Here is an 18,230-nt window from a genome sequence, read left to right as displayed (position 1 = left end):
ACAGGTTCTAAGTACTAGTAAAGGAAGCACCAATCACTGGGGATAGGGAATGAAATGAGAAAACTTTGTAGTAGGGAAGCATAAAATCTAGCTATGCTTATGGCATGACTAATTTTTTTTTTTAAAGTCAAATCTGCCATAGAACCAGGCTTGGAAAGTAGAAAAAAGGTAAACCATAGCAGACATAATTTTAAGATACATAAAAACTCTCTCTCATACACAATATACTTTCAATTCTTAAAACCAACTCTCAATTATTTACTATATAACTGGAGCTATCTGATGATTCAAATAAAAAAATCTAGAAAGGCAGATTAATCATCTAGCTAATTTAGCTCTAATAACAGCATTTTGTCATCTGTGGAAAGACCCTTTGAAATGTATAATGAAAATATCTAAAATGGCAGGAGAAAAAACTCTCAGTATTAAAAAGGCACTCTGATTAAATAAGGTAAAATTAACGCGCAAACCATCAGCAATACCAAATAATAAATATAGTAAAACATTTAAAATAGTGTTTCAAATCCCGTTTTAAAGTATGTGCCACTGTGAAATAAGGTTAACATTATGTATTTCATTTCATTTCACTGAGTCAATAAAAAATACTCACAATCTTCATCTAAGAATTTATACTGTATGTGTTTCTTGAAGAAGTCTTGTATGCATCTGCAAATCTCCTCCTTTTGTTTAGAAATATGATCATAGTATTGTGTGTAGTCCCTTTGAGAAATAGCTGACAAGAAAATATTTTATATTCCGTTACATAATACTCTTTGCAAAAACATCAAAACATGACTTAAAACTCTTCTTGAGAGAACCATTAAAGTAGATCAAACAGCCAATCAGATGAATACTGATTGAATTATACATTATTCAATATACAGAAATATCAGCTGTAAAGGTTTATATGGATAGGTGAATCCTAAAGTTCCATAATGCCATGCATTCTTACTTTAGAAATAGTAATACTATCTTTATTAATATTGATATAATTAATATTAATTATAAATATTTTTAAATATTTATAAATATTTTTATTTAATATAATGGAAAGAATTCAAAGTCATAAAAATGCCTATTATGGAAAAAATGGCCCAGCTGGGCGTGGCTCAGCCTTTGAGCGTCGACCTAGGATCCAGGCGATCGGGGCTCGATTGCCAGCTGCAGCCGATCAATGACTCTCTCGTCATTGATGTTTCTATCTCTCTCTCTCCCTTTCCTTTCCTCTCTCTGAAATCAATAAAGATAAAAAAGAAAAAAAGAAAAAATGAAAGAACTGATTTTAACCCTGCACACAATCGCTTTTCTTTGATTTTTCCAATGAACTCTATAAACTGCTATTCTTCTGCACTTTCTTTGAGAAAATATAAAATATTCCTCACTGATATGTCTTCAATAATACTGATATGTCTTCAATACTAATATTGTATTTCATAGAAACAGTCTATTTTTCTTGTTCATACATGCTACCTTGCCTTCACAAGACTGATGTTTCAAGACATGGAAAAGTAAATATTCCTTTCTTCAGAATTGTTGATATTATTCTAAATAAACTAGAGAGACTTTTAGAAGAACTGCCTCAATTTGTTCTAAGTCTAAGAAAAAGTTCTGTGTTCTGAAAGAAGGGCTTCCACTCAATTTCTTAATCACATGCCAATATGCTCCCGTTTTTAGCTTGAAGTGCAGCCTTTTCAGTAATATCTAATAATATGATAAATTCCAACACCCCATTTCTCTTAGGTAAGCTAATAAATGTCAACATCATATTCAAGAAATAATACTGATTTGATTCTTTTCAAATCACACTTTTCTTGGTTGAAGACAAATTTGAGTTCATGAAAAATGTGCGGAGACAAAAAAGAGCTAATTATCAACATTTAATTTGATCATAGGGAACAACATAATAACCTGAGCAGAAAGAAAATGGGTGGCTTTTAAAGTAACGCACGTATTTGTCCACATATATTCTCTTGCTAGAATAATAAACAGTGTTCCAATAACAGAAAACAAAGGTTTAAAAACTTCGCTTTTTATGATGCTTAAAATAAGCAGTGTATAGCTAGCAATACTTAGGAGATTCCCAAAGAGACAGCAGGTGACGTTAGACATATCCTAAACTGGGAAGAACAAAGGCCCTCACTTTCCACCCAGAACCCAGACAGACAAGGTAAACTGACAATACTGTGCCCTGTGGAAACTGAACATGGCCTCAGGCCCCTTCAATATAGTATTCAAGAGTCAGTACCCACTTCGTTAGAGGAAGAGTCTGAGATAAAAACTGATTGCTACCCCTGTCCTAATTACTAGAAACTTCCTTCCATCAAAAGCTTGTCTTCTTTTAACAATTACCTTCAAAGGTAAAAGAACTTACCAATAAGCTTGTTTTCCTTGACAAAACATCGGAACTCAGCCCCAGGAATTAATTCACACCACTTTCGAAGAACAAGCTGTAGAAAAAGGAAAAAATGTAACACAACTATATAACAAGGGGATGTTTACTAGTTTAATAGTCAATTTTATGCCTAGACTATGTCTTAACAATTGCCATTATAAATTTTTTTTTTTTTTTAAAAGAGGAATCAGAAAACATTAATGTGAGATATAGGGAATAGCATTGTGACCTATTAGTCTAATAAATGGGAAACTGTGTTAGACTCTTTATGACAAAATGCATCTTTGTCATTTATTTGTTTTATGAGATCTGGCATAATATAGACCCCCAAGGATGATAAAGTCAAGTCTTATCACTGCTGTGCCTTAGTTGCCCAGTAATTTCTATGTTCTTCACTCCTTTAAGAATACTAAAAATACAATTTCAAATTTCTACCTTAAACACCATTCTGTATGATGTACTCTGCTAAAATTATTATTATAGTTTATTACAAAGAATCGTTATAACCCTTCCATGACGTTGGCATTATTTTAAAGTAAACCAATTCTATCAGTGGACCAAGTCATAAATGGGTATTCTTACTGTAATTAATTACTTAGTATACTATTTATACATTATTGAATTGCTGCAATTTTATAAATAGAACAATTGACAAATGTATGCTTCTGAGTCTGTTTTTAAAATGTTCTTTGGAGAGAACTAGTTCTGTTCTTTCAACGTGTTAACTGTAATAAATGACTAGTGTCTCCAGCCTCCCTTATCCTAGCATACCGCTCTTTTCCCTTCAAAACCTGTGAGGCAGAACTTGAATTACTCTAGGTGCCATTCCAAATCCCCCAGTGGGCTCAGAACTCTCCTTTCTCACATCCTGTGCTTCCCATAGTTTCCTGTGCATGACATTCTATAGCAAGCACATATATACCATGTTATATTATGATAATTTGATATAAATATCTCACCCCTACTAAACAGTCACTTCGATAAGGGCAAGGAACTAAGTCATTTCAGTGTTCCAACACCAGTATGCAATACATGGCAGGTGCTTAAGAAATGTTTGTCAAACCCGGCTGGTGTGGCTCAGTGGTTGAGAATCAACCTATGATCCAGGAGATCTCAGATGGATTCCCAGTCAGGGCGCATGCCCAGGTTGCAGGCTCAGTCCCCAGTCAGGGACCTGCAGGAGGCAGCTGATCAATGACTCTCCCATCATTGATGTTTCTATCTCTCTCTCCCCTTTCTCTCTCTGAAATCAATAAAGATATATTTTTTAAAAAAAGAAAAAAGAAATGTTTGTCAAATAAAACAGTACATTTATAAAATAAGTAGCCACTAAAATCATGATACAAAAGAATACTTAATGAACTGGGAAAGTGTTCACACTATACTATAAGTGGGGGGGAAGGGGGGAACCAGTATGCAAATGGCCTTATGAAGAGTGTATGTATATATGCCTGGCCAGTGAGGCTCAGTGTTTGAGTGTCTACCCAGGAACCAAAAGATCACCGGTTCAATTCCTGGTCAGGGCACATGCCTGAATTGCAGGTTCGATCCCCAGTAGGGAGCATGCAGGAGGCAGCCTATAGGTGATGTTTCTCTCTCATTGATATTTCTCTCTATATATCCCTTTTCCTTTCTCTACCTATTAAAAAAAAAAAAAAAGTGCATGTATATACACATACACTCTCTCTCTTTCTCTCTCTCTCATGAAAAGGGAATTAAAGACCCAAATGCTAATACTGAGGACATATCTGGATAATAGGTTCACATTTTCATGTAGTTTTACATTTTTTATAGCAACTTGATTTTCTTAAAAAACTATATTGGCTAAAATATACCTTAGAAATTTAAAATGCACCGATTTCAATTTCCAGCATTGCGTATTCTTGTCAAGCTTTGTACGTGTCAAATTATTTTAAAATAACCCCAAACTAAATAAAGAACCCCAAACTAAAATATTACACTGTTCTTATCTATTAAAAGCTGATACTGGCATATATTTTTTCATGGCCATGGTAATTTTTATTCAAGCAAAAAAGAAATGAGCAATTGTTCCATACTAGTATTAAATTTTTGGAAAATTTGCATAATCTTAATTGAAATATTTTAGACAGGTACTACATACATCTGTGGTTTACTAAAAAAATACAAAATGAGAGAGAAGGTGAATCTTCCCCATCCAATCCCTCTGTCCTTCTCAAAGGCAAGCAGTGCTGTCAATTTCTCATATCTTTCAGAAGCATTCTATGAATATATGAGTATATATTATATACATTTCTTTTTAGATACATGCAGACAAGACCACACAATACATAGGATTCTGCTTGCAACTTCCTTCATTTTAATTACTCTAAGAATATTATTTTCCTAGGCTTTTCAAACTAGGTTTTTGTATCCTTAGGAGTCCTGGAACCAATCCCATGTGGATACTGAGAGACAATATTTTTCTATATACATTCTATAGAGAGAGAATACACAGGGTGTCCTCAAAAAATGTATACACTTTGAATGATTATAAAGTCAGTGTTTATTAACATACAGCTCACTTTCAAAATTTAAAAGAATCTACAGGAATGAGTGTGCATACATTTTGGGGGGGGTCACCCTGTATATTTTTATATGTATAGTTCACAAATTTAAAAATTCAATGATCCTAGGTTCCTAGAGAAATAAATCCAAAAATTTTCATTCATTTCACTTAAGAATAGCAATTCTCAACACTTCATTTGGACTCAACTTCAACTTCATTGAGATGAGAAAAAAAAAATAAGTTTCTTACCTCATATTCCATACAAGGATCTGGGGAATCATCAGTACAATGGATAAATCTTTGAGGGGAAAAAACATAATGGAATCTTTTTTTAATGGTGTCAGTATATGCACACACATAACATATTTAACGTGAGATTAGGTTTTACTAAAAGTATTCAGAAACAGAAGACTAATTTGAATTCAATGAACATGTATTAAGCACTACTTGATGACAGGTGTTAGTAGTCTAGGCACCCTGAAAAGTCGTTTCATTAGTCCTCAAAACCACCAAATGAGCTATTATAATCTCCATTTTTCTGTTACAAAGAAAAAAAGAAAATAAGACCCAGTAAAGAGCAAATTAGTGACCAAGCCAGAACTATAACCCAAATCGTCTTTCCCGCCCCCCCAATCCTCACCCTAGGATATTTTCTCCATTGCTTTTCAGAGACAATGGAAGGGAGAGAGAGAAACATCGATGTGAGAGAGACACATCAACTGGCTGCCTCCCACATGTGCCCCGACCCAGGGCCAAGGATCAAGCCTGCAACCGAGGTACCCCTGGCCGGAATCAAACCCGGGACCCTTCAGTCTGTGGGCGGACGCTCTAACCACTGATCCAAACTGGCTAGGGCAATCCAAATCTTCTTAATGCAGGATTCTAAATGAAGGCAGGATGGCCCTGCAGTTTTTCAGTTCTTACTGTGTTCTTTATGGATAATCCAGAAGTCTCTACAGACATCAACTCTGCCATCTAAAGTCACACAGCCTGGCCAGAATGGCTCAGTGGTTGAGCATTGACCTATGATTCAGGAGATTGTGGTCCGACTCCTGGTCAGGGCACATGCCCAAGTTTCGGGCTCAGTCTCCAGTAGGGGCCATGCAGGAGGCAGCCAACCAATGACTCTCTCATCATTGATGTTTCTCTCTCTCTCTCCCCCTCTCCCTTCCTCTCTCTGAAATCAAGAGATATTTAAAAAATAATAATAAAATAAAGTCACACAGTTCATCTAATCATTCGCCCACATGCACCTTAAAATTAAAATAGTTGATAGAGCTGGTCATTCCTCCATTAAGTGTATTGCTTCCTCCTCTAATCCTCGGTTTCATAAGCAATTTTTCATATTGTTTATTAAATGTCTATCTATGTCAAGGCTGGCTAGACACTGGGAATGCCAAAATGATTAACAGTCTCTTCACCTTGAGCTCAGTCTGGTAGGGAAAGTCTAACAGATAGATGAAGAATTTCAAAAACACTGAAAATAAAAATAAAAATAAAAATACTCTGATAGCACAAAGGAAGAAGTGATTCGTTCTCAATACTCTTTACATTTCTTATACTTGGATTGTCTTTTGTTTGTGAATTCAGGTATGCATTTAAATCTCTGTTAATTTTATATTTTAGCCAGCACCTCTAGAAGTTTGTAACAAAGATTTTTCAAGCTATCTTAGCCTGCCATTTAACTAAAACCAGAAATTATATAAGCATTTTTTAAAAATACATCCACTTCTAAAATTTTTTCCTGGGTAAGTACTTTATACTAATGTGAAAGATGTCTTTGAAATTTTCAACAAAGAAGCAACAGAAGGTAGTATTAAATCAAACTTAACAATTTACAATCTAGGTGGAAAGGAAGCTCCTATGTTGAATTATAAACTCATAATTCTTGGCAGAATAACTAGTTTCTCTAGGTAACCATTAAAACTCCAAAGTATACACAAAAGTTCTTAAATAATGAATGCTACAGCCCGGCAGGGCGTGGCTCAGCGGTTGAGTGTTGGCCTAGGATCCAGGCAATCGGGGTTCGATTCCCGGTCAGGGCACATGCCCGGGTTGTGGGCTCGATCAATGACTCTCTCAACATTGATGTTTCTGTCTCTCTCTCTCCTTCTCCTTTCCTCTCTCTGAAATCAATAAAGATATATTTTTAAAAAAATAAAAAATGAATGCTACATAATCCACTGTGTGAATTACAAACTAAAAAAATTCTTACGTACAATATAGTAAAGATTTTATTTTGGGGGGAAAACACCCAAAGGTCTACTGTGATGAAAGCTACAATGGAATTATGCTAGTATATTTTTTAACTTATTTTGAAATTAGCCAGGAATTTTGGAGAGCAATGTTCTAGACCCAAATTTTTAAAAAATAAAGAAAATAGCCCTAGCCAGTTTGGATCAGTGGTTAGAATGTCAGCCTGTGGACTGAAGGGTCCCGGGTTTCATTCTGGCAAAGGGCATGTACCTGGGTTGCAGGCTCCATCCCCGGTCCTGGGTCAGGGTGTGTGTGGGAAGCAATCAACCAAAGTCTCTCTCTCATTCTGTTTTTCTCTTTCTCTCTCCCCCTTCCACTCTCTCTGAAAAGCAATGGAAAAAATATCCTCAGGTGAGGATTACAAAACAGAAAACAAAAATTTTTTTAGCCCAAATCTACAAGAGCTGTGCTTAGTGACTAACAGAGGAGTGTCATCTATTTTCTTTCCCCTTTTATAAATCCTCATCCGAGGATATGTTTTAGAGAGAGGGCGGAAGACAGAAACATCGATGTGTGAGAGAAGCATTATCAGTTGCCTCCTGTATGTGCCCAGACCAAGGATCAAACCTGAAACCCAGGTATGCACTCTGACTGGGAAGTGAACCCACATTCTGGTGTACGGGATAACGCGACAACCGACTGAGCCACCTACCCAGGGCTTGTCTTTCTTTTATTTCTAACCAAGCTATTCCCCAGAATCATTCTTTCAGCTTAAACAAAGTTGTGTTTCCTGCCAGCCAAATGGTCTTACTATAAATAGGCACATTCATTATGCCCTAAACAATACCTTAAAATTGACATTTTTCTGTGAACTTCATAACTATCATCAACACACAGTTCTTATCATGCTGTCCCAAGCGTTTCACCCATTGAAAGAGAACAAATGTAATACATTCAATGATAAGGATGCATGTGTGTCGAGCTGGGGAGCATCAGAAAAATATGGATGAAGTATAAGAGATAAGGTAGATGTGCCCTATGCTTTACTGCCAGTGAAGAAGGGAAAGAATGAGAAAGGGTACACTGTGATGAGTTGTGCTATAATTAAGAAATCTATTATGTAAGAAAAAACGGGATGGAGGTAGAAATAAGAGAGGGCTCTAGTGGAAAATGTTTAAGTTGAAGATGAATCCCATTCATTGGGGGTAAGATGTAAGATTAGGGCATTGGTTTACAATATTAACTACTGAAATGGTGTGAGTTCCAGCTCTACTTTGAGCCAATGTTGCAGGAGTAGGGGGAAGAAAATCACAATATTAGTATATGTTAAGAATAATATCCGTGTGACTTTACTCTAGACAACTTAGGAATTACCTAAATCCATTGACTGAGATTGCAATTTCATCATTTTTATAAGTAATAAGAAAACATCCTCAGTAAAGCTTTATAGAGTGGCAGAGAACAAAATCATGAATGCTTAAGTGGCATACCGTCCTAGATATTTACTACGGCATAGTTCTCACTGACAAAACTTTTCAAATAGTTGGAAGGTTACAGCACTGTACCTCACAGTAAATAACTCCTACATATAAGAAAAAAATTTTAAAACTTGGGCAGAATGAAAAAAAAACAGAGCCGGGGAAAGTTAAGGATCAAAATTCTGGTGGTGTAGCTTTATTGCTCATCAGGAACCAAAATAAGAGTTCTGGAAAACAGATTCTATTTCTTCAGATTTCACTGGTGGCAGAAAAGGAAAGATAAAATCAAAATGGCAATGAATTAAGGGAGATTAGGTGTGTTCATACTAATTTTCCTTCAAAAGCAACAAAACTGTCATCTAAATAAATGGGCCTTAAAAATCATGAGGTAAAGGTTCTGTTAAGTCCAGCTTACCAAATCTTACTCCTGAAACTGTTTGCTGCTAAATTTTAGGATTAATAACCAGTTTTGTGATAATCTTGAGAAAAGAGTGTATAAAAATTATGTTGAAACAGCTGAGTATAAATTACTAAGACAAGTGAAATGTCCTGACCTGTAGATAATCTCCTTAGTCACAAGCCAGTTAGAGAAAAAATGGACTAATTTTTCGCTTAGCCCTTTCTTCTAAATGCCAAGTGAAAATCAGATATTTTCTCTAGCTTGGCCTACTGAAGTGATACTTAATCAATAAAATAATTAAAGAAGCCTTATGACTCAACAAGTCTAATCAATAGAGTATTTATATCTGGGCAAATAATACACTCAGCAAGTAGAATGCAGACAGATTATGTTGAATGTGTCCTATTTCAACTTCCACTTTTTAAAGCTTCTTGGGTACAATAACCATTTGAGGAACAGGAAAAATAAGAGTACTTAATATTCTATATTAAATTACAATGATGGTAGACACTACTGGAGGTCTACCCTGTAGCTACTCTCAACTTTCATCCTTGCTAACAGAATTGTGACCTTTCCCATCAGGAAGCAATTGTGTTCCGATGTCCCCTAAGGGATGCCAGGGATACACGTGTTGACTAAGTAGTCCTCAAGGTGAGGGCCTGGGTCAGCAGCATCAGGATCACCCGGGACATGTTGGAAATTACATTCTTGGTCACCACTCCCAGCCTGCTAAACCAGGAACTCAGCAACCTGTGTTTTATCAAACTCTCCAGATGATTCTGATGCCTGCAAAAGTTCAAGAGCCCCTGGTCTAAACCAATTATAGCATTTCTGGTTCCTCTGCCAACTACTGGATTAGGCTAGGTAATGGGAAGAATCAGCCTGAAAGGAAGTCTCCTGGGAAGCTTCCAGAATGCTTTACTTGCTCACATATAAAGAATGAGGGGAATTACACTCCCCCCTTTTTTTTTTTTTTTAAATATATCTTTACTGATTTCAGAGAGAGGAAGGGAGAAGGAAAGAGAGAGAAACATCAATGATGAGAGAGTCATTGATCAGCTGCCTCCTGCACACACCCCACTGGGGATCGAGCCCACAACCCAGGCATGTGTCCTCACCAGGAATTGAATTGCGATCTCCTGGATCATAGGTTGATGCTCAACTGCTGAACCACGCCAATAGGACCACCCTGTTTTTGATTCAGATATTGTCATGTCTTATGTGATACCTGGAACTGTAGCAGCATTTTGTAACCATTAGGTGAGAAACTCAAATACCAAGCCAATAGCCAAGGATGACAGCAGGGAAGGACTGAAGGAATCTGGGTCCCTGGTGACCATGATGAGCTGCTGATTAACCCTAGAAATACCCAATCTCCAGACTCCTTGTTAAGTAATATCTTTTTTAAAACCCTGTATGTGTAAAATATTTTTAGTTGGCCTTCTGTTAACTTGCAATGCTGATTATAATATCTTTGTTTTTGCGAGGCAAGTCCAAAATAGTATAAACAACATAACCTCACTTTCATAATATTAAATAATTGTATACATATCTACATAATTATCTATAATATTTTATTCTATTCTGTTGTATTCTGATTTGAAGCATTTTGAAAAGGAGAAATTTATAACTTTATTAAGTGAAAATACAGAGAACATTTAGAATAATGTTACTGAAATCACATTCTGGTTTTGTTTCTACTAACTAGCTTATGGGAATAAATTGCTTACAGATTTAGGCTTCAATTTTCTAACCAAAAGAAGAAATGATTATGTCACTGATATCACCCTATCCAATTTAAAGAATTACACTGTTAATTCAATCTTTAAGGGGTCCTGAAAGGACTCTGTGACAGAAGTTCATCTTTCATTAAAGGTCCTATCAATAAGGATTTTTACGTTATGGTAAGACTTACTAATTGTTCTGCAACTGACTACCAACAAACTTCCAGAAAAGGGTGACTTAATAGTGCTGCCAGGCTGAAAGCTGAGTGTTTGGCATTAGATCCTGCATACTCCCAATTATTTATATGAAGAGAAAGATGGTATTCTGTGGGTAAACACTCTTAATTCAAGGCTTCAAATTCACTTGATGACTTAACTTCCTCCCCATGCAAAAGTCAAAAGGTACAAAATGCAAAATTACTGACTCATATTTCTATCTTCCACTGGAATCACAGTTAATTCATGTAAGACAAAAAGGGAGAGATGGGCTAAGATAAGGCAGCAGATCACTAAACTGGAAAGATGATTTAGAAAACCAACAGCCACAGAGAATTAAAAGTGATTTACAATTATTTTTGGAAAGAAAAAGATTTCCTCACACTCTCACTACAATATTAAAGGTACACAAAAATTGGTATCTGATGAATAGGTACAGAGTATTTTTAATGTAATATATTTCAAGACCTTTGTACTTAAAGTATTAGATGTCAAAGGCTTTATAATGGAATAAAAGATAGTCACAATTTCCTCTAATCAGAGGGTGTTTCACAGAATAAAAATGCTACTGCACTATTACTAAAGCAAGGGTGACCATACATCTAATGCCAATACAGGTAAAATCCTTTTATAATAAACTACCAATACAGCCACACACATTTATTATTACTTAACTTTCTATAATGAATATAATACTAAAACCATATGCCCAAGATGCAGAACTCAGATGCAAAAGAACTGATGCACAACTGACATGTAGTAAATTTATTTTTTCCTGCCAGGCTCCTCTTTAAAAAAGGACTTGAAGCTAAAATGAATGAGTGGGCAGGCCAAACTAAACTGGATGTATGGAGAAGAAAAGGCATGCATATGCAATATTTTCACCTGCTTAGTTTCTAGATTTGGTGATATGCTTTATTTTAGAGGTCAGTTTAAAGATTAGTTTAGTTGAGATAACTGGTCTGTTAAGATGGGGTAGGATGAGAAATCTAGAAGAATAACTGCTATTTGATGACAGAACAAAAGAAGCATAAAGAGATCACCCACAGCTCAACAGTGCAGTTGTGCTGTCTGGCTATGATGATAAAACAGACTCAAGTTCTTTAGCAACAGAGTAACTGGCAAAGGAAGAAAAACAGCAATTACACTTCTGGAAATTTATCCTAGAGAAAAATTAGGAAAGTGCACAAAGATTTAGACATTCATTGCAGAGTTGTATATAAGGATAGAAGATTGGTCAAACAAATTATGCTATCACTACCTAGCGGAATATTATTACGGTAATTTAAAATAATCATGCATTTAAGTATTTAATAACACAGAAAATGTTTGCTATACACTGACAAGTGCAACAGCAGCCTACTGCTTAGTAGGAACTATATGATCCTGTTTTAGTTTTAAAAAATTAGAATATAGTTAAACATAAATATAATATAGATATAGGTGTGTGTGTGTGTGTAGATATGGAAATATATATAGATATATATTATACCTATGTAAGATAAAATTCCCGGTGTATATTAGACCAACTATGGTGAGGTCATTGTTTTGTTTAGCTATAGTTCCTAATTTTGTTTTTCTATGCTAAACATATACTGGGGGAGTTGTTTTGTCTATTTATTTATTTATTTTTAATTTTTCAATTACAGTTGACATTCAGTATTATTTTATATTGGTTTCAGATGTAAAGCACAGCAGTTAGACATTTATATACTGATTTTATAATAAGAAGAAAAATACCAAAACATTTAATGGGCAGATATAGAAAGCCCATTTAGAGATATGCACTATATAGCAATTTCTATAAAAGGAAAAGAAAGGTTTGCTTTAATAGGTCATGTGAGAATATGAAATAGGCTTGTTGCATGGAACTGTTATTTACAATAGTTCTGGATCTAATGAAATTTCACCTGTAGAAAAACTCTCACAAGTACAGAAACTACTGACGTGAGAGAACAAGGAGCACACTTACGGCTGAGTGAAGTCGCGAGTGATGAAATCAGAACTCTTGAACAGCAGAAAGATGTCACTGAGGGTTTTACATTTCAGAGAACTATTCATTGCTATCCAGTATGCATCCTAAATAATAAAACACATGCCACTTAGTATATATCCCAACTTAGTTGCTATGACAGAAGCTCAGGCCTATATAGCATATCAATAATGCTTATTTCTTTAAGGGCTTAAAAAAAAAAGCCAGGTAAGAATTTTAGCTATACTGGCAAATGTCCATTATACTTCTAAACAATGAATAGCATCACCACTGCATGCTGACACTCAGTTAAAGTCCTCACCCTTTCAACTTAGGCCCAAGCAATTCCCTAGGTTTTCCTTGCTGATGATGAAAGAAGGGGATAAAAGGTATCAGAAATGCTGACACGTCAGATATAAATTACTGACCAATAACTAGACTGACCTGTTACTCTCCAAGAAAAAGGAGATCCTTTCTCTTTTTCCTGTTTCTGGGGAGTGAGAGCTGGAACACCTGAAGTTTGATAACTAGAGCACTTAAGACCCAAGTCTATCAAATGTGGGAGAAAGGAGGAGAGATATTCTATCACAATTTTAAATGGTTAATCACACATATAAACCAAAAAACAAAAAAGTAAGAGTATCAGGCCCAATAGGCATAAAGCTGCTTAGTGGAATATGCCTAAAAATTACAAAATAATTCTCATTTAAAAAACATACTTCTCCCATAGATAGATCAGACACAGGAAAATAATATAATTTTGAGAAAACTAATGATTATTTTTAAAAGTATCCAATTGTCTACAATATAGGAAAGCACTTGCACATAGTAGGCACTCAATAAAGAAAAAATAAATGAACAAATGAATAACTTAAAACCACAAATAATTTACCCATCTTAAGTGGAAAGCCTCAATCTAGTTCAGTAGTTAAAGAATTATTCAAATTATTGCTTAAATATAAAGTAAAAATGAGTTTCAATAACATCTTTATAGTAACTTCTTTTTAATTTTTCCCAATGAAAAAGATGATGAACTTCTGATTAAAGATGTATATTGAACACAGAGAACAGTAGAAGAGAAAATAGTGAGGACAGGAGATAAACGCTGAATCTTTCTGTTCTGGAGTAGGAAGTCAATAATAAATATCTAACACTGAATAAAGAAGTAGAGGAAAATAACAAAAGAATGCACTAAAATATTTGAAAGCCTCTGAGGAGTGGGAAATAGTGAAGCAAAGTGTGTCAGGATCTGCTGATTTTTGTAGAAAGTGCCCAGGAGCTTTTGAAAATTTAAACAATGTACATATGTAATTAATTTTAATAAGTAAAAATAAAAATTAGATTAAGTAAATCTGTCATTCATTTTAGAATAAAGAAAGATAAGCATAAGATAATTTCTGAAAATGCAAATAAGTCTTTGATTCTTTCAATGAGATTTGCTGACATAAAATTGTTTTCTATTGGATTAGAAAAAACAGTAAATTTTTCCACAGACCTTAACTTAAAAAAAATCTTGTCAATGTAGTGTTAAAATAATAAAACATAAGAAGGTATCAGTTGTTTCTCAAACTGCTCTATTTCTAGATCCTATGACATTTAAATTTTATTACATTTCAATAGAGAAAAAAATCTCTTGGTTAAACTAAACGGCTTAAGTTTTAAAAAGGACACAATATAGATTTCCACCATGATCAGCAGCACAAGAGGCTGGAACTGTCTTTTGGAAAAATGTACAGTACTCAACAGAGCCAGGAAAGTGTACTGCAAAATCAGGAAATAAAATAACAACGGAAAATAAAAATAAATTCCACAGTATTTTCCTTAAAATTAGGAATATAATTAGACCTCTGTGGGGACATAAAATGAAATGAATAGCACAGCAAAGAATAGTGAAACAACGAAAGAGTTACTGATGTGGCCTACCCTCGGGGCACTCCAGTTAAGCTTAGGAAATACACTGCCCCCCAGGGAATTAATAGCTTCTTGGACTGTAGTGGTGAACTCAGGAAATTCCGGTGCCTACAGAGAGAAAGAAGAAATCATTTGGGCAAGTCAATATCATCACAATAAATATGGAAAACAAGATCAAAATCTTAAGGTTAAACTATTTAGGGTGTTAAAAATAATTCATAATACAAATCACTATCAGAGTTCTGAACTCAGCTAAATAAAATCCATGATCAAATAACATTTGCCAGAAAGGGGGAAAATGTCCAAATATCACTTTTCAGAATAACTAAAACCCACAAAGCCAGAGACAGGCATCACGATGCACCTGGGGATGTAAGGAAGGAAATGAATGGTTCTTTTAACACCTACATAAAACCAGTATTTATTTATTAATGAAAAGAGACAGATGAAGTATCACCTGTACATATAGTCCAATTCTCAGAAATAACACCTGACGTTTAAAGACCCAGAAACCTTTTCATTTGCAGGAAAAGATTCTTGGACAAATCCCCAAAGGCTTCATAAGAATGAGAAATAAATTATGTGGCAACTCTATTTAAACATTGCTATTTCCAGACAAGTTTTAATATAAACAAAATTCAAAAATAGGACCTTCGTGAAGTTAAATTGTTCTTTCTTTTTTGGCTGATTTGAAAATGTGTATTTTATATAAGCAAGGAACCAAAACATTCTAAGTGTCATTTCAACCAGGAAGTAAATAGGAATACAGTTGTAAAGGAACTAAAACATAATTAGTATACTTTGCCTCAAGCCTACATCACTATGAAAGGAGCACATAAACATGAAGTACAGAAAAGGGGAGTGCGTAAGAGATGTGAAGTGGAGCCTGCAGGAGACACAGAACACAGAAACATTAACAGATAGGCAAAGTCACATTATCCCTTGAAATATGCTGCCCTCTACTGGGCAGCTGGAAATTCTGAAAAGTCTAGTAAGTTCTTCAGAGAGCGGGGGAAAAAAGTTACAACAGATGTAGAATTAACTAAACTACACACTGCAAAATAAATCGAATGAATCAAAAATTATACCTAATTTTTTGGTCAGATTGGCAAAAAAAGTATTTTTTGGTGTGCCACAGAATTTTAGTAATTAGTTTATGTGTACCATGGGATGAAAAAGGTTGAAAATCGCTAGCTTATGTTCATCTTCAAGATCTAACCCAGTTAAGACAGAGAGAAAACTGTGACAAGACTCTGGGAAACAGACCAAACAATGTAAGTTTTAAAAAATGGAAATATGTCCCCCTAACTAGAAAACAGCTTTAAGCAATAGGCTAGTGAGAAAAGACCGGAGAGACCAAGGGCAGGTTGAACAAACTTATTTTTTTGCTACTGATGTATACGCCCTCTAGACTAGTTAGCAGCATCGTTAGTTATGACAGTGCCACTGTATCTTCTGTTTGACTTTTCCAGCTTAGATACATAAAATTAAACTCTAGCGAGAGGCTTTCAAAATGAGTAACAGCCTTGAGTGCTATATTTTCCATTCACCTTTCCCTATCAAAAGAAATTACCATTTATGCTAAGCCAATAATTTCCTTATAATCACCTGAAGTTGCTGATTTGGCTCCCCTGGAGCTCTATCCACAAAAACCCTTAGCTTAGATCAGCATTATCAATAATTTTGACAAATGGCAGAGTTACACAAAATTTACAACCTGAAAGGATTCAATCCTTAAAGATAAGAAAATTTAATTTTCCTATCCCATAAAACTTCACATAAGAATTGTTTTAGCCCTGGCCAGTTTTGCTCAGTGGCTAGAGCATCGGCTGAAGGGTCCTGAGTTTGACTCCGGCAAGGGGTACATACCTTGGTTGCAGAGTCAATTCCTGCAACCAATGGATGCGTCTCTCTCACATCAATGTTTCTCTCTCTCTCCCTCCCTCCCTCTCTCTCTCTCTCTCTCTCTCCCTCCCTGCCTCCCTCCCTCCCTCCCTCCCTCCCTCCCTCCCTCCCTCCCTCCCTCCCTCCCACTCTCTCTGAGAAGCAATGGAAAAAATATCCTCGGGTGAGGATTAACAAAACAAAACAAAATGTAATACATAAATTTAAAGTAATTCTTTTTTAAAAAATTTTTAAATCCTCACTTGAGGATATTTTTTCCATTGATTTTTAGAGTGGAAAGAAGGAAGGGGAGGGGAGGGGAGGGGAGGGGAGGGGAGGGGAGGGGAGGGGAGGGGAGGGGAGGGGAGGGGAGGGGAGGGGAGGGGAGGGGAGGGGAGGGGAGGGGAGGGGAGGGGAGGGGAGGGGAGGGGAGGGGAGGGGAGGGGAGGGGAGGGGAGGGGAGGGGAGGGGAGGGGAGGGAAACATTGATTTGTTATTCCACTTATTTACACATTCACTGGCTGACTCTTGTCTGTGTCCTGACTGGAGTGGAACTGGAAACCTTGGTGTATCAGAACGATGTTCTAACCAACTGAGCTACCGGGCCAGGGCTTTTGGGTTTTCTTTGAAGAAGTTATAACAACTGCCTGACTTCCTCATGAGTTAAATTAAACCTCAACATGTATTAGAGAGTTTTATATCTATAGGGGAAACATGCTTCTACCTTTTTCTGAAACTTATCTTTCAACAGATTTAACTAACAGTAACCTTTTAAGGTCATTGCTCAATGAGTCAATTTTAAATTTATATAACACTTCAGTTGTCTTAGAAAAGGTTCCATTCTAAGTGGGATAAAATCCACACTTTAATCATATCCATGGATTTTCTGTGATCTGGGCTCACCTATTTTTCCAACTTTATCCACCAGCACACCTCTGCACCACGACCATTCAGAAAGTGTATTCCTTTTTAAAAAAATTTTTGAGAACATAAAATGTTTTCAATATACACAAAAAAACAGACCTGTGTTCTCCTGCTTAACACTTTGCTGACCGGTCATGAGTATACACGTGTTTCTGTGCCTGAATGTTGCTGACTGGTCAAGAGATAACTCATGTCTGCACTTAAATTAAGTAATTTTAAACACCTTGCTGACCAGTCACAACGGAAAAGTAGCCAGTGCACAGGCGAGTTCTGGTTCGAAATAGCCAGTCAGCAATTCATTTACACAGGTATTAATGCATTTAAATGGTTTTCCCAGAGTTTAAGAGAAATAAGTCAAAGTATCAGTTATATGCCTAAAATACTTCCTTTGCACTCAAAGGGGAGAAAAGGGTGGGCCATGTTTGCCTGTAAACAATGATTCAAGTTCTTTTTAAAAATAATACATAATAGCCCTGGCCAGTGTTGTTTGGTTGGTTGGAGCGTTGTCCCATGCACCAAAGGGTTGTGGGTTTGGTTCCCATTCAGGGCACATACCTGGGTTGTGGGTTCGATTCTCTGTTGGGGCAGTATGGGAGGCAACCAATC

At 35.9% G+C, this 18,230-nt stretch overlaps 1 protein-coding gene across 1 annotated transcript in view; it reads right to left on the bottom strand.

The window, feature by feature from the left end:
• The window catches only part of CDC123 (cell division cycle 123), a 53,255-nt gene that overhangs the window by 20,415 nt on the left and 14,610 nt on the right, over positions 1 to 18,230 (bottom strand). The window contains exons 5-9 of the mRNA XM_081127992.1: positions 14,829 to 14,924; positions 12,906 to 13,012; positions 5,169 to 5,217; positions 2,372 to 2,447; positions 611 to 733 (exon numbers count right to left, since the gene is read on the bottom strand). Of these exons, the coding sequence (XP_080984118.1) occupies positions 611 to 733; positions 2,372 to 2,447; positions 5,169 to 5,217; positions 12,906 to 13,012; positions 14,829 to 14,924 (451 nt within the window). The remainder of the gene's footprint in view (positions 1 to 610; positions 734 to 2,371; positions 2,448 to 5,168; positions 5,218 to 12,905; positions 13,013 to 14,828; positions 14,925 to 18,230) is intronic.

The sequence above is a fragment of the Miniopterus schreibersii genome (assembly GCF_964146895.1).
Source record: "Miniopterus schreibersii genome assembly, chromosome: 1".
Lineage (NCBI taxonomy): Eukaryota > Metazoa > Chordata > Mammalia > Chiroptera > Miniopteridae > Miniopterus > Miniopterus schreibersii.
The sequence above is the reverse complement of the archived record's forward strand: the minus strand, read 5'-3'. Positions and strand labels throughout refer to the sequence as shown.